Source organism: Geospiza fortis, unplaced genomic scaffold (assembly GCF_000277835.1).
Source record: "Geospiza fortis unplaced genomic scaffold, GeoFor_1.0 scaffold40, whole genome shotgun sequence".
Lineage (NCBI taxonomy): Eukaryota > Metazoa > Chordata > Aves > Passeriformes > Thraupidae > Geospiza > Geospiza fortis.
Genome location: NW_005054297.1, coordinates 10,311,146 through 10,335,704, shown reverse-complemented (window position 1 = coordinate 10,335,704; position 24,559 = coordinate 10,311,146). Strand labels below are relative to the sequence as shown.

General features: G+C 39.5%; 1 protein-coding gene across 1 annotated transcript in view; it reads right to left on the bottom strand.

Moving 5' to 3' along the window:
- Nucleotides 1-24,559, bottom strand: part of LIMCH1 (LIM and calponin homology domains 1) — a 110,540-nt gene that overhangs the window by 43,633 nt on the left and 42,348 nt on the right. Inside the window, exons 5-15 of the mRNA XM_031055289.1 lie at nt 24,127-24,237; nt 19,375-19,570; nt 14,784-15,033; nt 13,846-14,118; nt 8,991-9,281; nt 7,465-7,728; nt 5,826-6,170; nt 4,808-5,137; nt 4,017-4,250; nt 2,832-3,074; nt 1,634-1,669 (exon numbers count right to left, since the gene is read on the bottom strand). Coding sequence (XP_030911149.1) covers nt 1,634-1,669; nt 2,832-3,074; nt 4,017-4,250; nt 4,808-5,137; nt 5,826-6,170; nt 7,465-7,728; nt 8,991-9,281; nt 13,846-14,118; nt 14,784-15,033; nt 19,375-19,570; nt 24,127-24,135 — 2,471 coding nt within the window. The 5' untranslated portion in view covers nt 24,136-24,237. The remainder of the gene's footprint in view (nt 1-1,633; nt 1,670-2,831; nt 3,075-4,016; nt 4,251-4,807; nt 5,138-5,825; nt 6,171-7,464; nt 7,729-8,990; nt 9,282-13,845; nt 14,119-14,783; nt 15,034-19,374; nt 19,571-24,126; nt 24,238-24,559) is intronic.

Below are 24,559 nucleotides of genomic sequence, written 5' to 3'. Positions count from 1 at the left end.
GACCAGGGCTGATGACAATATCTAGTTTTTCTCTAACTAGCAAAGGGAACTTTGCCAGTCTAATAAAAAGAGTCCTTAGTGTTGCTGCTGGAATAAAGAGCATCTAGTCTAAGACTGAATTCAAGTTACAGTTTTCAATGGGGACTTGACAAACATTTAAAAAGTATTTTAAATGTCAGTTCAATTTATTTTTCCTGCTTGACAGCCAAGTTTTATTAGAGTCTTCATAAATACTTTGTCTTCAGAAGGGAAAACACAGTCTTACTTTTTATAAAAACTTAAAAGCCAGTATAGGAAAACAGTTGCTCTGTAAACTGTAGCACATCTGGAAAGGACGACAATGAGGTTTGAATATTAATAGTTTTGCCTTTTAAAACAAAATAAGAATAGGTATAGAATAAGCAATATGATTTATTTATCGTTGCTACTCTCACATTATAACACCAAGGCCATTGCAATGCCTGTTTGAAGGCATCTCCATGTACCTTCTCTGATGATTGCATTTAATACAGACATACAGAGATGAAAAATTCAATCATAAAGCAGGCTTTCTTAAATAGCTGGAATGTCCCCATTGTTAAGTATAACACTTCTATGTTATATTGCTCTTCTTATCTCACCCTTCATTTGCCTGGACAGATGCCTGCTGCTTGAAAATGATCATGCTTACTCTGTAGTCAGAGAACAAAGGCTTTGCTTAGCATAAAGGTATTAATGAACTTGTAAAGAACACTCAGGCCATGATTCTAAGCTTTATCATTAGAGGAAAGGGTGAAAAATTGCATATGAGTCACTGTGTATAGTCATTATAAAACCCCCACAACTCTCCATACTGTTTATATTTTGGGATTTAATCTGGGACACAGACAAGGTCATGTGCATTTCTGTGAACAGAAGGACGTTGATATTATTGTGTGTGTAGTTTCCAACTATTTCTCTTCTAAATAGCTAACACTTCCAAAGAGCTTTCCAAATGACATTGCATCCTATTCCACACTAAAGTTTGTATGCATACATGAACAATTAAAATTTTTGAGTGTAATAAATGTCAGTTCTACTCCTTCTATGAAAAGTGATGCATCAAGGTGAAGAACTTAAAAATTGAAATTTAGTACATTATTAAATTAAACATAACTTGGAAGGGATTGAATATAAAGTTTTAAAAAGAGAATAAAGGCTCAGCTAAAGATGTATCGTCCTGGTAATTATTCTGAAGATTGCAATGATATTATTTTGCTTTGGGCTTTCTTATTTCTTCCTGTTCTTCCTCATACTTCATTTTTTTCTTCAACACACAGATTCACCCAACTCTCTTTAGTAGCTGACTAGAGGCAATGGAAAGTCAGAAGAAATCCAAGACAAAATAAAAGAAAAAAAGAGGAAACAATACTTTAAGCAACAGCTGGACATTAGTATTACGCTTAGTTTTTAAGGACTTTTATATAGAAATTATTTTTAACTGCAATGTAAGCCATATCGCATTCCATTTTTCAGTGCTGTCTGAAAAATTTATTTGCCAAAACACTGCAAAATAATAATGATGCATCAACTGCATTTTTAATTAGTAGAAAGATGGGAAAGCATGCAGTGTAAGTTGTTTAAAACAGAATCTTGTGAACACAAGACAACTTACTCTGCGTCATCAGACACAGCAGTTCTGGGGCCGAATCTACAAGACCAAATATAAAATTAGATTGTGGATAAATACATTAAGTAGCAATTGCAACTGGACCCGTATAATGTGCACAACTGTCACTTCTACTAGTAAAGCTGACTAAAATAGAACCATACTGTTCAGGGATTATGTATTCATCAAACAAGACTTACCTGACCATCCTGAGGTCAAACTACATGAGAACACCACCCATCCCTCCTTAAACACATACGTATGCCCCACATAATAAAAATCTGCTGAAGTATACCTAAAATGTGTATAGAAAATAGTTCATAAAAATAGACAATGTCTTGGCATTTATATTGTGCCATACATGCAATGAATGGAGACAAAAATTAACAGTTACATTCCACAGCAGTGCTTAGTACCACTATAACTGAAGCATGAAAGAGACAAATACTGTAGTCAGAAAGTGAGTCACAGGATTTCCTTTTTCCTTTCGTAGGTCTTGCTTTTGTGTTTGGGGATTTCTTTGGTGTTTTTGTTTATTTTATTTTTAGTTGGTTTTGTTTATCTTTTGTGCATTTGTTTTGTTGTTGTTTTTGTTTGGGTGCGGGTTTTTTTGTTTGGTTTTTTTTTTTTTTGGTTGGTTGGCTGGTTGGTTGGTTGGCTTGGAGTTTTTTATTGCATTGTTTGCTTTTTGGTTTGTTTTTTTTGTTAGTTGGTTTTGGTTTTCTTTCCTCAGGGTGGGGAGTATAGCTGAAAAAAGTTACCGGTAATACACAAACAAGCAGCATTCACTACAATTGTAGTTTTCTTTAGAGCTATGCAAACCATATATACATATATATATGGAATTTATCATAAAAGAGCATCATTTGCAAAAGTCAATACTACAACATTAATCATGGGAGAAATAGAATCAGCATGTCTCAATAAGCAGAGTACATTTTAGCATCTCCTCTACATAAACTTTTCTTGCAATTCAACATATATACGGTAATCAAACATTCCTTTCACTTAGCTTTCAATTAAATATTTTTAAAAAATCAAAATAAAATGCATTACACAACTATAATTCTTGTTTCTAAAATGTGTATTACTGACATACAGTGTTGTAGTCTGGATTGAAAACACACCAGGCAATGCACAATCTGAACTCTGAAGTGTGCACACAGGGGTCTGCAAGCTGCGTGATTCACACCAGAAAGCTCACGTTTGCAGATGCTCATCCTTGGATGAAAGTGTTTCCATTTTGTTTTTCTCAGGAACCTCCTGAAGCTTAGATGTTTGACCAAGGTGGACTTCACTGTTGCCATCTTCAGCCACTTGGGCAGTACTAATAACCTCATCTTCTCCTTTAGGTGGGAGACTGTCCTGCCCTTGCTGCTGTTCTTGTGGTGGTTCTATTGCAGGTTTTCCAGAGCTATTAGTGTAGACTTGTGGACACTTTTCAGGCCTGAGTGAGCCAAAGGCAGTAGTGTAAAGGGATGTATTAAGCAATACTTCAAAAATCACACATACATAATGAAAAGCATAACTATAAGTTAACAAAAACCAGCCCCTACAAACCCAAATAGCTGACACAGGACAAGCTAAGTGAGGCAGGAACAAAATCCATAATTTTAAGAGTCAAATTCTTGTAGCATGTTTTAAGTCAGAAAATAAACTGTCCAGAACACCACTGAAAATAAAAGTATTAAGTCTTTTCAACACCAAGCCACTGTTGAATCCTATGGTAGATGACAGGTTTGTTTTCTCCTGGCTGAGATGAAAGCCAGTATTTCATCCATGTCTGTACATGCATATCCTTCTCCTCAAGTACTCTGAAGAGGCTGATGAGTAAGAATTTTTCCGTTCTTGCTTGCATGTGGTTCAACCACCAAATGATAACTCTGTTATCATTCATCATGAGCTTCAACACACACACAGCCTCAAACATCTGAACAAAGGTGCTTAGAAGGACATTGAGCATTATTATCAGGAAGAATCTCAGGACCTAAAGGTTTCCTCTTAGGAAGTCACTGGCACTAGTTAAGCCATAGACAATCATCTAACCTACTACATCCAGCATCTCCATTTCTAGCTGGAAACATTTGTAATGATTACCTCATATTTAACCAGAAACCTTTACAAATGTAATGCAAGTGTAATTGCTACACAGATCTCTTTCCACACGTTGTTAGAATTTTGCATCTGGTAAGAACTCTGGTCCGAGTCTCCACATGAGTTTTCTAAAAGGGCTAGAAACCTTCAACTGCCTTCTACTGAGCAGAAAGAATTAGCAGAGAACTGAGGACAAGCATAGCTGGGCCACCAGCAAATCTTCCTGATAAAGAGATCTTGACAAACAGCCCACAGGTCTAGCTAAAAGGGACAGAGAAAAACACCATTTTCTTACCTCGTGGTTTTCTTCTCAAGTTCTGTAGCAGTGCCCTGTTTATTCTGCTGCTGTGAAAATGGCATGGGAAGGAACTGCTTAACACTGGGCCCAGGCTGTTTAAGAAAAGCTCCAGTTCTTCTGGCTAACATGTCATCTCTTTGAGGGTCTGGAAATTTCATTTTGTTTTCTGTTCCATCACTCTGCAGCTGAGGAATTTCAGGCTGTTCTTGGCTCTCTTCTTGTGTGACAGTACTGCTCAGAGAGACAAGTGACACTGTTCCATGAAAATGCTCACTTGCACAGCAAGTGGCTGCTCAGGCAATGTGAGGTACTGTTACTCAAAACAAAGCTGAGTATGATGGACAACTAGACAAACCAGGCATCTTTAGCCACAGCACAAGGAGTAAGAGGAAATTACGTTGAACCCCATACTTATGTAGGTGATTTGTTAGAAGTTGGGAATTGCATACAAATCTATGCAATGACCTATTCACTTGGGAGCTGGCATAAAAATCCAGACAAAGCACTACGGTTTGCAACAGAAATCCCCCCCAAAACATGAAAGACTATTTTCATGCTGAACAGCAATTAGCAACTGAAGTACTTAAATATTATTAAAGAAAACAGGCTGTTTTATATTCATAGGATACATTCTTGTAAGTAATTTTACAAAACAAAACACCATGCCATGATGATTGAGTAAAACACATCTTTAAAGCCCATGTGAAGAATGGGACAACACTGCTGACTGATCCAAGCTAACACCACACACAAACCAGGCTCAGAGAGATCTGCTTCTATTCTCTGACCTTTCTCTTTCCTGTAGAGTCTTCAAATCCTTTTCACGAGCTACAGCCTCCTCTTGCTGCTGCTGCTGCAGCAGATAAGGAGCTACTGACAGGGGAGGACAATTTATGGGAATGGAGCTTGTGGTACGCCTCGGAAAAGTTCCCATCCTTCTAACCAACATATCATCTCTCTCAATATCTGGTAAATTCCTGTCACATTCTTCCTTGGCACTTTCTTGCTGTTTGTTCAAACTCCATGGGGTTTGTTCCTCAGAGATGACATCAGAAGCTGGTACAGGAAATGGAGTTCTCCTGCAAGAGTCATCTGTACCTGACTTGACTCCTCCCTCACTAGTGATGAGAATGAGAGGAAGGGTGACACAGACAAAATGTTCTCAGGTGAAATGAAAGGTAAGAAAAGGAGTAATCTAATTCAGTTTGCAAATGTTTTATAAACACACAAACTTAGCTGAATAAATTGCTTGCTAAAAGCATTCATTAAAAGTTCTTGCTGCAGCCACAGACTAAGTGATCAAAGAAATGCCAAAGAAATATAAGATCTGTTAATGTGTTAATGACCCAGACAATTCTTCTCCAGATAAATGCCAGAAACAGAGAGCAGCAGTACACTATCTTCAAAAAGAAAGTAAATCCATTAGGTTTGAAAAAAACCTTTTTTGAAGATCAGTAAGGCCAGCAAGCTGAACGACAAATTCCTAATGTGCTGAAAGCAGGCAGAACAAAGCTGCTTGAATTGAAGCAGTAGAAAAACCAGGAATGAGAGCTCAGCCTCTGAGTTACCAGTGACTTCACTGCCCATCAGAGATTTTGAGCAAGCGTTCGCAAGACCTGTGCACAGCGTTTTGTGCCATTCTAAATGTGTTAAGATACTCTGAAGACATCAGATGTCTTCTGAACAAGGCCGTGTGCATAAACAGCTCTTGGGTTTATGCTGCAGTTCACTCCCATGCAGATCAGCATCTGGCAAGAACAGGTTTCATTTACAGCTCAGTAGCACTTCCTAAACCACACCAAATACCTGGACTCATTTTCTGGCTCAGATACTTCACTGCTGTATTCAGCCAACCCAAGACTGACAGCAGTGGTTAAAGGAGAGCTTTCAACACCAGAGAGACTTTCCACACCGTCTTTCTTGCTTTCCTCTTCTGTTCCACTCTTGGATGAAGCTCTGCCAATAACAAGCTTGTCCCATTTCTGTTGATCAATCTCAGTTACTGGCCCAAAATGCACAAACTTCTGCTTGGGGCTACCAGCCTTTCTGTTTGCTCTGGTTTTGCGGACAGCAAAATCATCATGGGCTACTGCTTTCACCGTGGTGTCAGTTGGCGGCAGAGTGTTGCTGGAGCATCTGAAATCTTCTTCACTGGTGATAATGAGTAATAAAAGAATGTCCCCAACATGAGACCCTCAGAATAAAACAAATTAAATGCTCCTAAGGTTTTGAAGGAGTTTTATTTTAAAATTCAAGGACACAGGTATAAACAGCTGTGGCATACTGAGTTCCAAATGACATATGAAATGCAAAGATACTGCAGACCTGTGGGGAACACTTGGGGAGTACATCCATGGAAGCACTTCCTAAGGGCAAGGAATGTAGCATATGGCCTGTTCCAAATTCAGTTCTTCACCCTAACAAAGCCACAGTTTCCTTATCTGCTCACGCATAACCAGACCCCACATATATGTGATTGTATGGCACTAGAACACACTTTGGCACGAGGGAGTTACAGTGGCATGGGAGCACTAGCAAGGGCACTTACCCTAAACCAAGCAGACTGAATCCTGATTTTAATAAATCACCTCAAAAGTAACAGAGAGATTGCTAATATCTTCAGGATGAAAGATTGATTGAGTTTTGATTTATTTGAGCTAAAATTATGTACAATAACTACATTGTTAGAAGAATGCCAGAACAGACAGCCATCTTTAATTGCAAAATGGCATGCACCTAAACAGGAAAGCTAGGAGTTGTTATCCTTCCCTACTGGAGTCACAAATCACCTGCCTATGTTACAGACCATCTCCACAGGGAAACAGCTTAGAATAACTGCTTTATACTGGCTCCCTTTGTCGGAGTTTTGTTAACAACAAGAGCATACAAACACCATACAGTGAGGCTCCTGAAAGCTCTGCTGCAATGAGAAACAGTGGTGGTGTATTTGCACAGCACTGGAGTACAATGTTGTGCTGATGTATCAGCTCGGGTCTCAAAAGAGCACAGAGACATTAACGCAAAGATGCTGATCCTCAGGTAATAGTCCCAAGGTATAGAACACCCTGAATCATGAAGACAGCTTGGTAAGGAGCAATGTAGTTGCTAGTGTATTAGCAGTACCACTTGGAAATTTGTGCTGTTCAAGCAGCTTCAAAGCAAATTCAGCCAATGACAGAGGGACCTTCCTGATATTGTACAAGAAAAGTGACTGTGAAACTACTACAGTGTTCTAAATGATGGACACTCTTTCATTTCATGACAGATAGCATATCTGTACAGATTTTTGGACTTCTCCTGAAAATGGAAATAGTTGTCAACAAGGCAGTCAATGGTTGTCAGCAAGGCATTCTTCAAGTTTAAAGTCACAAGCACACACAGCAGGTTGTGGCAAACTAAACATGCTTCCCAGCCTGGCAATCCTACCCACAAGCAGAAACCATACCTGGGCTCCCCTGACAGTTTCAATCTTTTCCAGGTCTCCAGATCTGCTTTTGTTATAGAGGCATTGACAAAAAGCACATCTTCTTGTAGCTGAGGAAGGATGCTCTGAGATTGCATCAATTTCCGTTTTACCAAATCATCTCTCTCATTATCAAGCTCTTTCACCTGCTGTTCCTCCTCTGACTCAGTCTTCTCATTTTGTAGAAGTGGGTTCTCTTTGCTTGTAACTGTTTGCCTTACTGATGTCATGTGCACCCGTCTTCTTCTAATTCAATGCACATTCCAGTTCAGCAAGGAAAGATATTTTGAGGAAGCAATTATAAATCAATGTCAAAAGAAGAGGTTCAGAGCTCAAGAAGATAAAAGTGAATTTATAATATTAGTTTCGCATTAATTTTAGGAAGTAAACATGGAATGAATCATTTGAAGTTCAAACCTCTCAGCTGTGCTACCCCATTCATGCACTACTGAGACTACTTCTTCATGTGAACTTCTATTCCCAGCTCAAGTATGAAAAATGTTTATGTTATTACTAAATTAAGCACTTCTGCAATAAGCTTTCTCTTAAATAGTTACAAATAACTTATTTGAATATTATTCACACAGCAAATTCAGGTTTTGCTCCCAAACATACTACTCAATTTCTTTGATCTTAAGAGTCATGTCAATAGCATTGAACGATTCAAATTTTGTTAGGTGCTCCTCAGATGTCCTGTCAAACTAGTCATTAGAAAATGTTAATATAATCAAATTACCAGCAACTGAATGACACATTTGACATTTGAAAATTGAAAAGAGCTCTTAAATATTAGAAGAAGTTTTCTGAACATATTGGTTATTACAGTCAGGGCTCCCTGTAATGTGTATATAATGGTTTTCTCTAGAATCCCATCTGTTTGCCCAAATAAAATCTTTTTCAGTTTCCTGAAAAGGTCTCTACCTAGGAAATATTTGTGTTCAGCAACTTCTTAAAGGTCTGTATCACTGAGCTGAAGAAAGAAGAGATTTTCTAGGCTGAAGCCTTGTAACCCCTGATCCACTTCCCAAACCAACACTGCATAACACACATTAGGACCAGGTGCAACATAATTCAGTGCAGTGTAGCAGGCATATATACTCAGTGCCTTCACTAAAGACTCATCTGGTCTGTGTTTCATGCAGGGTATTAAAAGAGCATGAGATGAAAGAAATGCATCAAAAAACGTGCACTGAAAGTGATCTGAAAAAGTGCTGAGATGCAAAACATATTTTCTAAGTTTATTCTCCACTACTCACACTCATGACCTGTCTCATGAGCTTAGATAACAAAAGCATCCTGCCTTTATCTTATTTACACTCACAGCCAATTATAACACTTCTCCTCATACTGTAACAAAAAATTAGTTTGGTTCACTTTATGGTAAGCATTAGCATTTACTTTAACCTGTAAGGTATTTTTTGTAGCCAAGACAGCTTTAGGCCTATACAGCAATATATCATGGTGAAATTAAGCATTATAATTGAAAGAATAAGACCATGAATGCACACCTTGCATGTTCCTTTTTTTCCATCTGCAATGGCTTTTTAACATCTTCCGGTTTACCTTTCTCTTTACTTGTATAGGGTCCAATTAAAAAGGAGTTAAATGGAACTATGTGCTTGGGTTGATTCATTCTGGCTCTCCGGGTGGCAAAGTCATCCTTTTCTAAATCAGGAACTCTGCTGGCTGCTTCATCTTCTGAACCAGAATCCTTTCCTTGATAATGTGTCATGAAGGGGTTGTCCTTGCGAAGGATGATGTCTGGGGTGCTTCCACTGTCTTCACATATTGGCTTTTTACTGACACAGAGCACAATTAAATAAAGCTCTTGATGCACCAGGGGAGGAGAGGGCAGTGCAGCACTCACCTCCAGGTCAAAAAAACAGCACAGGTAATCAAATATGCTCCAAGCTGCTGTTAGATTGGACAAAGCCTAGCTAGAAATAAAACTTATCATATAAAGTAGCCAATCCACAAAGACTTTACGAAAAGAAGTCAGCATGTTGGACCTTTACTTATTTTAGCTATAGCTGGAAGAACAAGTAAGAACAAATTTTAGCATACGAGATGCAGCGAATGTATGACCATAACTGGCAGTATTAAACTTCTTGAACACTTCAAACAAAGGAAGAAATGTGATGCAAATATCTGAAACCTGGCAAATGTTGTTGAGTTGAAATAGCAAATATTTCACATTTTTCTTAATAGGTCTATTTAAAAAAAAACAAACAAAAACCTATCTTAGTAATCACGGAGGCTGTCTACCCTAGTATTCTTAACTGCTTTCTCCTCACATGCACCATGATTGATTCTTTTCCCAATTAACCTTTCCTTTCCCATAGAATAAGCCCTCTATGCCAATTCCTCTATGCCTCTGTGCCAGATGACATACTGTAGCTGCAATGATAGCACACCAGTGATATTGGCATGCCAGAAAATATTGCCGCCTGCCTTCGTCAGAAGCACAACTGCTATCAACACAGCCTTGCTGTTACTGAAGATTATGACAGTAAAGACACTTGACAGCTGGCACCCATAAAGATTAAGCTTATTTTAACTTGTAAGGGTTAATACTCTTTGGCAAACTGAAAAGACAGATGGCAGGAGCTAGGCAACTCTCGCATTTAAAAATATAATTGTTCATATTGATATTTTAGGAAGTTGGGCAGCAAGGACTGTTCCATGCAGTACTTTTGTAGGCATTTACTCTGTCATGTAGCACACCTTGCTGTACAAAGCGAAATAGAGGGGATCACAAAGGATTAAACAGACTGGCATTAAGAAAGTGAATCTAAATAGCTCAGGGGTTGCTCTGAGTTTCTCTACTATCTTAAATGTAAATATTGCTTTTTAAAAGCATTTAAAACATTTTAAATCCATGGAAGCCCACTACATGTACCACTTATTTTACATTCTCAGCTGCTCTTTCAAAGTACTGCTCCACAAAGTTGCTGGAGAAAATTATGGGGAAGCCATAAACCATCCCTGGCAGAGTAGCCTGGCTCAGGCTCAAAGGACACACAAAACTGTCTGCCTTTGCCTTCTTATGCTGCAAAACACAGGATCTCCTGTTAGGGATGTGGACAGTACGGTCTCAAACTAGCTAAAGGCAAATTTTTCCTTAGATCTCTCTGAAGGATCAAAATGTCACTTAAGGCAACAGAACAACACTGGCCAGTAGCATTCCAAATGGGAACTGCTGTCCCTTTTCCTCATGAATATTTTGTCCCTTTTCCTCATGAATATTTCTGCTCACAACAGCTTCAGAAACAGCTGGCTCACCAAGTAATTATTTAATAAGAACTGCTGGATTTTTCAGTCTCATGTCCACCAACAGTAGTGAAGCTTGAGAGCATCAAATGTAGCATTTCTGAGAGTAGTGTTTTTGGCAACAAAGAAATACTGAGTTATAGTACTCAAAAGTGCAACTATGAGTCATTGCAATACGAAACTTATGGCTTTTAGTGTGTAAAGAGACTTCAGAAATCACTTTCTAGGTTGAGAATATTTTCCATTCATTTACTATTTTTTTCATGGAATCAAAGACTAGCTGTGACCTTTTGGGGTCTTCTGAAACGGTTTATGATGGTCTCAAAAGTATTTTTTAAGGTCAGTTTACCATGGTATAGATAGCAAATATTAAATAGTAGATTTAGCTGCAAATTGCTCTTGCACACCCAGCCCCAGCCGTTGCAGAAACAGTAAATGGGTCAATGCTGGTACAGCAGGTGCTTCCAAAGTGACTTGCAGGCATTTTCCCACCCTGAAGCAAGGTCTCATACAGGTTTTTGGATCCTTATATTGCATTTCAGAACAATGGAAGGATTTTGGATCCCTATGCTCCGTCAAGGTAAGAGTCCATGTTATTTTCCAATGAACATTCATAAGAGCTTGCTCACATTTCTCTTAAATCCTCCTCTCCACCATCTTTTTAAACACAATTATTTTCTTTTTAGGGTATCTCCATGAATGTGATCCCTAGCTTTCATATACAATACAGTAATTAAGAGACAGATGTGCAGGCAGTAAGCAAGCAAGGAGGATCACATATCAATGAAACAACATGCAACAGAGACAATTCACTCTTTTCGGAAGGGTAATTACTTTTTGGCATGCATTTGTATAGCATCTAATTCAGCTAACTAAAGGAGCTCTTTCCTAGAACATCCTACAGCAATGGAGACAGGCACTTAGACTTCAAGCAAAAAATACATTTGCATACAAGTTCAAATCTTTCCTGTTCAGGACTCAGAAAAGTCCCCTACTGAGTTTAAGCTTTAGGAACAATTAGATGCCTTGTAGAACTCAAAAGTCACAGTGGGTGTCCTCCAGAGGTCATTAAGTTGAGAGGAAACAAACAACTCAAAGGAACTGAAATAAAACTGACAACCTCAGGTGAAAAAACAAAAGAGAGGCTGGTATCAGAGAAAGATGAGGAAGTAAGAAGGGTGAAAGAAAAAAAATCAGAACACAGAAACAAGAGAAACTGAGAATTGCTGGATGCTGTTAGTGCATGGAAAATTGAACTTGGCAAGAAGAGAGATAAAATGGAGATGTTCAGAGAAGAATAATAAGACATTAAGAAATATGGTTAAAGGTATCCTAAAGTGTCACTACTAAATTCTTCCTTTCTCCTCCCACTATTCTTCCACTTTCACACAAAAAGAATTTTCCTTACAGACTTCTGTCCTCTGTGCCTTTTCTGCTGTTTCTTCCTACAATCCCCAGAAGCAGGCTCTTACTTTGCTACAGTGATGCTTGGGTTACAAAGCTCTGCTCTTTGACCCTTAGCTGGAAGAGAAAACTGTCATCTCCTCCTTCTTCCAGCTGCCAAATTCCACAAGTCATTTCCACTGAGAGCAAGGAAGAAAAGTTACTTATTATTTCTCCTCCCTTCTCTGTAAGGGCTGTAAGGACAACACGTTGTCCAAGGAAAGAACCACACAGTTGCTCACACATCCTTCTCCTTTGTGGACATCAAAACAGATCAAGCACAGAGTTGGAAAGGGTCTCTCAACATGGTGAGCATCCTCCAAATGCAAACAGAGCTATTTGTTATGCACTGCACTGCTAAACACAAGCAATGACTGCATTTTACTACATATTACTACATTACTACCATTAATACTACAGCCTTGGACTCAGAATAGAATTATGCTAATTCCCCTCTGGTTTATGGACTCCCAGCAGACTAGCACACTAAGTGAGGCTGAAGAACGAATTTGTGCCAGACAGCTCCTCATCATTGGTACTGGGCTTTGTCAAAAGTAATACCCCACAGCCAGACAAACACTGGTTCAGTACAGCTCGACAACAGTGAAGTAGACCTGAGAAGGGGACATGTGACAGCATATATTCTGTGACTATTTCATCTGCGTATGGGACATCCGTATGTGGCTGCACACCAGCTTCACTGCACCTATGAATAAACACATGAGCTGCATTTCTTCCTACTACATTTCAAAGCCCAGACTGTAGACCAGCAACTGATAAACTATTCACTGTTAGGATTTCACCCTACAATCCAAAACAAAATGTTTTGGACAGGAGGACATTTGGACACTTACCCTTTAACCAAACCATTTTGATTGTTTATAAGTGCCTTATCTTCTGACACGTTAGCTAAAACTCTGCTATGCAGGTCATCCCCAAGAGCAGAAGGGATTGAGATGATGGAAAGGCATGGGCTGTGAACCTAGCCATCATTCAGCTCTCAAGTTAAAGAATAGGAAATATCCAAATTGGACATCATCCAAAAATAAATAACATAGGTAATAAATGAATAACTACATATATTCTATTATAAAGTCAGGCAAATTATGTCTGCTGTACTATGCCTCCATACTTAAATGGTACATGTGTTAACAAGCACTGTGCTTTTATAGTTCCTGCCATTAAAAATAAATGTATCATTTACTAAGACAGCTAAAAATATCAACCACCTAAAAAGTGTGGTTCAGTACACTAAACTATCCCACCAGCAACAAGCAATGTAAATTCCTGAACCCTTTACCTAAACTAGGCATTTAATGTAGATTTCTATATATTTTTATTAAATACAAGAAAGTATTAAGTGGAAGGTGACAGGTAATCTGTGTAGTTGTTTTCTTGAAGCCGGTTTACATTATGCTGTAAGACAGTACAATTTCTCAACACAAATGCAGCTAGCATCATACAACTCTGCAATCCACAGCTGCCACATCACAAGGTTTTTCAAACCAAGACCTTCACTAGCAATTGTGAGTGCTTAGCAGACTGGATTTTTGTTAGGAGATGTGAAATCACAGCAGTTCAAGGAAGCTCACACTTCAGGCAATCCTACAATAGTGAAGCGTGCACGATTTCCCACACCACTGGGCTAACCTGCCGTAGCGCTCGGCTGCTGACATGACCTTAATGCCAGCTTGTTCCAGTCTTCTTAACTTTCTGATCTCTTCCACATCTTTCCCCTTGGGTGCTGATGTTTCTTTTGCACTACATGAAGGAGACTGGTCTATGGAGTTTTCTGCACCTTGATTCACACCTAATTGATTTTTAAGGGAGCTTGCTTCAGGAGCCATGGAGCCCAATTTCTCCTTTTCACACAGTCCTGATGTTTCATTCAGTTCTTCTTCTATGGTTTCAGGGTGGGGTTTGCTATTGAATTATACAAGGTAGTTTAATGTAGGCTGTGCTTAAAACATACATACTATAAGCACATTTTGCTGAAGTCAAGATGCCAAAGGAGGAATTCTGATGAATAATCAGGGTAGATAATTATGCACTTTAAAGGAAGTTGTTTCTTAGTCTAAATCAAAAGTGAAGTATTAATTGACAAAACCAACATGCAGTCACATGCAGAGTCACAGCTATATAAGCCATACTGGTGTATTAAATACAACATACAAATAAATTTATTTTACAAAAAACCCACAGCAAAAATATTATCTGTTTTGATTAAACATATAAAATAGTACTTTTAATTATCATTTGTCAATAATTGTCTTGAGAACTGAAACAGATTGTCCAGAACAGTTTTTTCCAGCCTTGGGGTTGAGTCAACATCCACGTTACTTACATTAACCAGTATCTTGTCAAACAGAAGCTATACATTGCATTGTATGGTAAATAATTACATCACAGCAAAGATTTTCCACTTGTTACTTTACTACTAGCCTCACCATTTGCTAAAAACTACTTATCAGTACCACACCAGCAAGAGATTTATTACAGCATCATACACCTTGTGAAAAGAATGAAAACTGGGCAAGTGTCAGAGCACCATCAGTGAGGAGAGGAGGAGGTGGACAGGCCAGTCTTACCTGAAGGGTCTGTCTCCCAGCGGTGACGTCGCTGTGCTCCAGCTCTTTCGGTACTCCTCTCGTTCGGCTTTCTTCTTCCGAAGCGGAGCAGGTACATAGAAAGTCTGATTACTCTTGTTTGGGAGGTACTGGTTAAAAGGCACAGCTGATTTAGGTTCACCATGTGAGGTCCGCCTCGCCAACATATCATCTTTTTTCACATCTGGCATCTTTCTTTGTGGCAGGTCAGTTTCCGAGTCACTTCCTCTCCCTAGTGATGAAGGAGGAAAAAAGTTCTGTTTTATTTTCATTTTCATCCAGTTTTTTGGGTTATTTTTAAACTATAAGTCAGGGAAGAAACCACCAAAAAATTACATTTAGCCACTGTTACCTGCATTTGTATTTTAAAATCAGTCACTGAAGGTAGTAGCCACAACATCTACACAGACAGATAATTTTTTTCCTTCATTCCCTAGAAAATTCATCTTCAGCCACAGGCCACATCAAAAAACCTTAGGTTAAAACTAAGCCAGACTTGTCAGATAGGGCAGAAGTTTGCCTAAAGCCCAGATGACTCCTAGTTGTACATAAGGGCATGTCTGATCTGATTCACAGTCTTGAACCTGGACTAATAGGTGCTTAACTCAAGCACAACACAAGCAAAAAAAAGGTTCCATGTTGTATAGCTACAGAATGGCAGGAATATGTGGATGTTCCTACACACACATTAACCCAGCAATTTGAACACTGACAGCATCAACTTCAGTCAAGACCTGAGAACAGCAGCTGCTGCTGTGAACCAGAAGGCTTGATGGTCTCTCTCCAGTCTCAGTGGTTGCCTAGTCAATCAGTCTAGCACACTGCAGAACAGAGAGACACTTAATACCCAGATGGAAAGGTGCAACGACAGGGGGAAGTGATCTCAGGATTTCTCAGTGATCTCAGGATGTTAGATCAGTACAGCAAAGAAATAGTGGCAGAGAAAAATCAAGAGTTTGAGAGAATAAGTTATGAGGTTAGCAGAGCTGGGTGACCACTTGATTTTGCTCAAATGAAGTAAACTTCCTAATATTTATATAGCATTTAAAACACTGAAACTTAGGCAAGTTTCTGAATTGGAATTCCCAAATTATAGGAGAAACATCTTAAAGAGCATTAACAGTGTAGAACTTCCCATTTTGGAAGCCTAGATTCCCTGCATCATCATGAGCCTCTTAAAATAATTGACAAAGGAGTTATGCAAATAGTTTTCTCCCAGCAGTATAACCTTATCACAGGCCCTGGTTTGAAGAGTGAAATGGAGTGTGTTCAGCCATTTGTCCCATCAGCATTTGCATGTTCTCCAAGCTCTGGGCAGGTGAATGTCTCTGGTCCTTGGCCCCTCTGCAGCACTTGCATCTGCAATTAGCCGTTCCCCCTTTTAGGGTGGAGGGAAGCCACTCAGGTTGTGTCCTCTTGTTAATACAGAACACTAGTAATTAATAGCTAATTCACTGTGCTACATACTGAACAACTGAAAACAATGAAGTCATAAAAATCACAAGTAGTTTGTGTATAATTCAAAGCGGGGGAAGAAAAAAGAGGTCTAAATATGCTAGGAATGTTATTTGCAAAGAGCTTTTGCAGTAGATTGAGTTATTCGTGATTTTCTTGGAGAGAGACGAAGAAGAGTGAAAAGGAACAGTAGGAAAAGACATGACGCAATGGAAACGAATGTTAGACAGAGATCACAATGCATTTTTTGTCAGTAATCTTTCACTTGAACAATTTTTGTTAACAACCTTGACAACTAGCACCACAATTGGTACCCTGAATCTATGTCAAAACAAAAAGTGGAGATACCATCACAGAATCGTGGGTGTCTGAGGACAACTGAGGTTTGAAGGGCTGTAGTGTCACTAGACAAAGCAGGGCACAGAGTAAGTAAAAGACAATAAAAAGATCCCTTACTGTTATTTGCTATTCTGATTGCTTTTGACTTTGCTCTGGTGTCTATTTTTGTAACACATCAAAACCAGTCTTGAACTGGCAGACAGAAAGGATGAAATAGATAACCACAGTAGCAGAGGAATTAGAACACATTCCTCTTGTTACTGATGTGCCTACCAGCATCCCCAAGCTGAGTACTTCAAAGAAAAACAGCTTCTTTAATTATTCATATCTTACTCATGAAATTATTTTCAGCTCAAATTTGCAAAAAAAATACTTGAAGCCAAAGTACCAAATGGAAGATGCAGCTGTGCTCTACATTTATAACCTAAAGTTTGTTGTTCTGCATTTTCAAGTAGAAGCAGCAGCGGTTTCCACAACTAGTAACGAGCAATTATACACTATAGACATGCAAAGATCCTTCTTAAAAGGATCCATGCACAACTGCTGGCCAAGCAGACCATTTTATTAACTGGCAACTCTAAAGGCAGTTCAGTCTGCAATTCTACTGTGTTTTAAATAACTGTTCTACTCTACCACTGGTTTTGTTTTTTTGCTAAGGGACAGGCTCTCCACGGGACACCAGAGCAGTTCCTCAACAATGAAACTAATTACAGATGGCATTTGTGAAGGCAGTATTACATACTGCTTCTACCTAAACTAATCACCTTAGCATCACTTAAATAATGACTATTCAGGCTTTTATTTCTTCTAGAATTGGAAGGAATCATAGTTTTAGTTCACAATAATATTATGTGGTTTATAAAGCTCCTATTTGAATGGAGAAAGAAGTAATGAAAGCAAAATGTTTTCCTCCATCCAACTTGCATATAGAATTATAGAATTGTTTAGGTTGGAAAAGACCTCTAAGATCATCGAGTCCACTATACTGTTTCTATCAAAAACTACTAACAGCTGAGTAAAACACTGGCCTGCTGGGACCACAGGAAGAGGTTCAACATAAAAGAGGTCAGCCAAGTTACATCTCACCTGCAACTGTTGGAGGAGACAGCTGTGAAATTATGGCAGTAGTAAGCAGGAAAATAGGACAAAGTAGAAAGTGTTGGCTGGACAAGTCAGACACGTGCACACGGCATCTGCACGCACCCTGGTTAAAGACTAATCTTTCAGAACAAGCTTTGTGTGTTTTCATCTTATTTTGTGTTTGTTACAGACTCAGGAACGTGACAAGATAGTAGTATGTCTTAGCAAACAATCTGTGGCAAACAATCACAAAACCTTTCTAACATCTGATAATACGGCTGAAGATGACAGGAAGCATCTACAGGACATATGTAACTGGCTGTCTTGCAGATCCAAGTAAGCATGGACACTGGGCACCCCTTGGGCACCCAGGGTCTAATTTTTCATTAGCACATGTGAGGTGTTCCTATTTGCCAACACCATGCTTGTCTCATTTGAGAAGGCAGAAAAGCCTTTTACATATATATTTTTATATATATTATACATATTTTATAATGTGGAGTCTGTGCTCTGCTCAGTGTCTGAGGAGTCATGAGGCTGTTTCAGGGAATCAGCCCCAGTAGCCAATTCTGGATGGTCAACCAGTAACAGCCTAAACACCACAGGCTACTCAGAGCAGCAGAGTCAATCTTAGCTCTGATTTTCCCTGGGCTCTTTCATAATTCTACTGTGATACCAGCTCTCCCTGCCAGCTTTCCAGTTCTAAGGAGTTCCCCATCACCTCAGGAAATGTTTCATGTGTCCGCTTATGATTAGCACCAGTTTCTTTCAAACTGCCAAAAGCAGTATGAACATCTGGTTCCTACCAAAAAATCTTCCTGCCTTTCCTTTTTAAATTAAAAAAACAACATTACTAAGGAGAAGTGATTCATGTGTGCAACATAACTTCATCTGATGAAGTTTGACTTATTCATCTGTTTATCAGGAATGTAACTGCACAGAAAGAGCCTCAATAATGCATCCTTTTGTCCTAAACTAGAATCCTACTTATGACAGGTAACCTAAGTGCATGCTCCACACCTATTCATAGCAAATCCTTCTTCATCCAGCATGCTGTGTTTACAAGCCTCTGAAAACCTCTTGGAATCAGAAAAGAAAGGCAGAGAAGCCATTCTGTATGCCCAGAGCTGCCTGTCCTCTCACAAATGTGTACAAAGCTCTAATGCTGAGACATATTAATTTACCCAATTTTCTAAATGCCATATAAAGATATATGACATTTGATAAAGTGCTGTACATCAGCATTCAAAACTCTGCCAAGTATCAGACATTCTCAAGATATTTCTATGTCATTTATCTGCCCTGCATTTACTTAAGCAAACATTCTATTCGCTACAATTCACTATACCTTGTTCCTGTAATTTTATGTCTTGCTTCAGCCTAGTTTGTAAGTTAAAATGAGTCTGCATAACATCCTCTTACACCAAAACCCAGAAAAACACTCTTCCCGTCATAAAACTACACTGCAATGATGTAACTCATTTCCCAGTGCTGCACTATCTTGAGACAAACTTCAGGTAAGCCGTTGGCAAAGTCATCTACACCTCAAGGAGCACAGATCAGCATTCACAGAGAAGTTCTCCCAGCGGATTTGCCCGATTCAGAGGCTGTGTGCAGCTTCTGAATGGCACATTTATTCCAGAAATGCTACTTATATGTCACAATGTTCTGCATGTGCTGCACTGTGACTGGTACTTACCATCACTACTCCCTCTGAGCACTACATCTGGAGACGGTGTCTGCTGCGAGCGGGAGCCAAAGGAGTCCAGACTGTCGAAGGAATCATCTCTGCCGTGGCGAGGTGGGGAGAGGGAATCACTGCGCTCCGAGTCCCAGCAGTCTATGTAGCCGCTGTCACGAATGCTGCGCTTGGGGCTCTCAATATCCTCTGTTTCCTATACGGAAATACAGCAGGAACCTCCTCAGAAAGAAGGCACTGACATACTCGTGAGATGCATTACACACAAAAAAACAAAGCATCTTCCCAAGTACTAAAAATCTCCTCCCCAAAAAAGGGTTTCCTTGGTTCTTGCCCCTTCTTCCCTCCAAAACAAAGTGCAAGCTTGCAATAAACCAGTTTTATGCTGTTTAAGAAGAAACTACTCTCATTAGATTAGTACAATGAACTGAGAAAAAGTTCCAATAGACCAGCTAATAAACTGATCAAAAGTGAAAGTAACCTGAAACTTGACTTGTCGTCCACAGTCCATAGCACAGCCAACAGCACTACAATTTTAACATCGTGCCTGCATCAGGTTTAAGTTTGCTGCTTTCCAAAAGATCCCCCCCGCCTCTCCTTGCCCATCTATTGTATCTGGCCAGGACCCCAGCAGACAGCATTTGTTGTTGCTGCTTCAGCTCAGCAAAATAATAAAGCAGTGTGCCCCAGCCTCCGTCTACCTTGAAGAGAAATTCCTGTTATGAAAGAGGGATGTCTTTCTCAAGCAATCAGCAATGAAAAATATGCAAAATGCTTTTCCCGATGCCTCAGAAGAATTCAGTTGTGCTCTTTACTCTTTGCCAGCTCCTGGCTCTGGGGGATATGAAAGCACTTGTAGCTGACCCACATGTTCAGAGCAGGGAGAACAATGGTTGTCTTTGACAGCCCTGTGATTATAAATTCTTTCCAGTGCAAGCAGCACATACTAAAACACTGAAACTCCAGCAGAGGGAAAGGTCAATAGAAGCCATCCTCACTCTTGCATTATAATAAATTCCTTGTTTTAGAGAGTGTCTTAATATTAATTACAATCGCACAGACTGAGAAAAAACAAAAATAACTAAGTTTGTTCAGAGATAAATCTGGTTTTTTCTCCCCCAACAGTAAGTAAAGTCAGAGATGTGGGTGCCATTATCAGACTGACATTTTGTGACCCAAAGAGGCTGGAATGTGATTTTCTTTTTTTCCCAGAAGCATTTGAATATTAATTCCTAATTAAGAAGCACCCCCTGCTTACCACTAGCTGAAGCACAATGGCTATATTGAGCTGAGCTCCCACTGTCCCTGACTGCTAAGGTTTTACCCATCACTAGTATTGCCAATGAGAAGATCAATCAGGAATATCACAGTATGCTGTGGTGGAATGCCTCCACAAAAAACCAGTTTTGCCATACAAGTGATGGAGAGTGGAGAGCCCTGCAGTAATTCACCAACACTCCCCTGACGAACAAGAGGGAGGCTTGAAGCAAAACTGAGACATCAGACCAAACGCCCCGCAAACTTTTCAGGAAGAAGGCCTAATTAGTGCCACTCACTACTAATCTGCCAAAATACCACATTAAGGCCAGCGGCAAAGGTCACCTAAGGCCAAGCTAAACTGTGGTAATGCCATTAAGTAACCTCACAGTAAATGGAAGTGAAAATATATTCTAAAAACAGACAAAATGCATCTAAAAAAGTTATAAGGAATCCTATATAATTTCCTTTCCCAATTCTGCTTAGTGAACTAAAATGCTGGTAGAAACAAGAGACAACAAAAAAATCTGTCTCCCTGAAATCTGCATGAATTACACACAGCCAAGAACAAATCTACAAATCCTATCAAAATCCCGTTTGTGACACGATCCAAAAATCTTTTAAAAAATCCAAATTCCTTCAATCCGCTCATCCCTTCATACCAATCAGCTATTCTCAATCTTTAGGCACACTTCCATTTTCCTAAATTACTGTATTTGAATGACACAGAACTGTTCAGCAGCCACAGGGACTTCAACTGGGCAAAAAGCCCCATCCCGCATTCACTATCTCTCAGAGTTTGAAATCAGTCCAATTGTGAACTAATGAGTTCTGCAGAACTTGCTTTCAATGGCCTGTTTATGTTAATTTTGCATGCTGCTCACTAGGAATTAGGAGGCAGGCACCAGGACAGGATCCTAGACTTCTGTAAACATGTTCTTTACAGCTTTCCCCTTGGCAGAGACACTCTCACAACACAATGCTGTCACACAGACGGGTGCTTGTCCTGCCTTGAGCAAACGTCATCTCCCAAATGCTATCAGTGGGAATGTGCTTATCTGTGGGACTGATAACACCAAGGCATGACACACCACAGTGCATTAGTCTTTCACATTATCTAATTTAAAAAATAGTATGCCACAGAGCAGCAGTCGAAGTGTGATTGCTAAATACAAGATGCATTTGTCCAGGAAGTTCCACCCACTGAATATAATCAAAAAGCCACTGATATTTTGTCATTGGGAATTTCTAGTTTTAAAGTAAAGAAGAATGAGTACTCATATAGTTAATGAAATTAAAAACAGAATAGCATGAAAAAAATTAGAAATTAATATCCCCTTCAGCATGAGAAGTAGAAAAAGATGGGTCCAACACAACTTACATCAGAGCTGTCTTTTGATTTGCTTATTAAAAAAGGAGGGCAGAGAGGATTTACAACAGAAACACTAAACCACACTGAATTTATGGTTGATTTAGTTATTAAATTCTGTGGAAAAAACGCCAGCAGAGAATGTGATAAAGTGTCTTTTCATCACTTGAGCTCAGCTATAAAGAACATCGGAGTGTTGCACAGCATGATTAACATGTTATACTTTACAACCAAATCCTCTTCAAATGCAGTAACATACAAACCCACAACTGTCAGTGGGAAATACTGCAGGGCTACAAGAGTAGGGACATGGTAAAAGAAGTCACCAGCAGCCGTCACAGCAGCATCACCCTGAATAAGACTTTTCAGGACTGCAAAATGCTCTGTTTATGCATTAAAGGCATATATGCTCTCAGCTCTTATGAGACCTCTACCCTGCTCCAAGCTCCAACATTTGCAACAAATCAAGTACCAGCCTCTTGCTTATGTCCTTAATTTGCAGCACTCTGCAATGCCCAGCCAGGCACTTCACGACCACCAGCTCCCTGGAGAATGCTTCCTTTTGCCCCTAGCCTATTTCATCCCACAAAAGGGTTCAAGATAGGACCTCCAAAATGCTCTGGTGATTAGTTTCATGGATAAATATCACCTGGAAAAAGCAGAGCCTTGTGGTGTGAGGTTAAACATTAAAAAATAAATCATGATACCATGCAGCACTAACACTGTGGCTACCTGCACTTTGGCAATTGTTCTGTGCTAGCTCCCTTTTTTGGGTTTGTTTCACCTTTCAGACCCTTTGGAGTGCAAGAGTGCTCCCTCCTTGCATCTTCTACTTGTAAACAACTCAACTACTAACTTTATCTTTTTGTTGCTCAGGCTCAGTCATATCACTCATGAGTCTCAAAGTCCCAAATGATAAGCACAGGTCATTAAAATGAAAACTAAAATAAACTTCTCTAGAGAAGCAGGATGGATGTTCTCTTTTCTTCTCCATTTTCACCTGCTTGTTCAGAAGAGGGCTCACAAACAGGAATTTTACCCATCTAGTTAAGGTTCTCTGGTCACACCAGGGTGTAGGAGCTGCTATCAGACAGACAGACAAGCATTTCTTCCTCTCCAGTGGTGCTGGCCCTGTGAGATCCCAGAATGAAGACCTGCAGCTGGCACAGTTGCAGCAGCACAGAGCTGAAGGACAATTTAAGTCCAGAGAGTCTCCCATGGTCCCCAGACCCTACTGCCTGTGATGACATGGCCATTACGTGAGCTGGGGAGGGAATAGCAGGCACAAGGCTTTTTGTGGTTGCAGAATGTGTCTGCACAGCCTTTCCCGAGCACTATGTCCAACACACGTGGTGCCAGTACGTGGTGCTGCCCATCTTCTTCCACACCCGCTCCTTGCCCCTTCCATCCCAAAGAAAGGCAGGTTTGGTTTTCAGTGCTAACCATCAGCATTAACCATGAGGTTAAGTGTCTGATGTTGAGGTTCAGGGCAGGCTAGAATGCTCAACCAAAAATCTTCAAACCACCCTGCAGCAATCACAATTTTCCTCTTCCAACAGAGAACAGTTCATCATAAACCACCAAATATGATTTCAACCAGAATTTAGAGCTTGGCAGAAACAGATTTATCCTAACTATGCCTTTGGTGAAACATAATCTCCTTCTCCTCCATTTCAGCTTTATTTAGAGCCTTTGGTTTGATGTTTTATGTTGCAACACAAAACCAAAAAAGCTGCCCATGAGACTGAATGTTTTAAAGAAGAAAAAAAACTATGTTTTTGTGAGTCCTACCATGTTACTTTTGCATCTCAGCTCTTCTAGCTGAAACTTCTGTCATAAATGAAAATAATTCAAACCAAAACACATGGAAATTAAGATAAAAGAGCAACATGACAATTCTAAAGCCCTGTTTGACATCACTTGCTGCATCACTGATGCCACCACAAAGCTGGCTGCCAAAGTGGTTTTCAGTTTGGTAGAATCAGAAACATTTTTGATGTAAGTAGAGGTTTACTAAGGAATTTGCACTCCAGCCCCCCTTCTCTCACATTTAGAAAGAAACGGTTTATTTATAAGAGCAATAATTTCAAGTAAATTTCCATTCCCAAAACATAACAAAAAGATACCTTTCTCATTTGTGCCAGGAAGCCTTCAAACTCCTTCAGGTTCAGGGTTGATCCACTGTATGATGTGCAGCTGTTTGCTGCTTTCCCTAGCCAATAAATGGTGACTAATACCTGCAGAAGTTAATAAGAATTAATTTCAGCCATCTACATAGTCCTGTAGCTAAATTTACTTTCTTGCAACATCCCTCATCTATTCTAAACTGCACAGCAGCACAAGATTTTTTTATAAATCAGAACTGAAAGTGTCTGTCAAAGGTTAAACATAAATACATCAGGCAACTATGAATGTTTAAACAGTCCTAAAAAATATGTAACTTAACATATTATCTCCCTGGTATTTTAAATAAAAATAATAAGGGTGTTATGTCTGCCTGGAAAAATAAACAGAAAAGATGGATCTGAGTAGAAAAACTACACAACGAGATCTGAAACT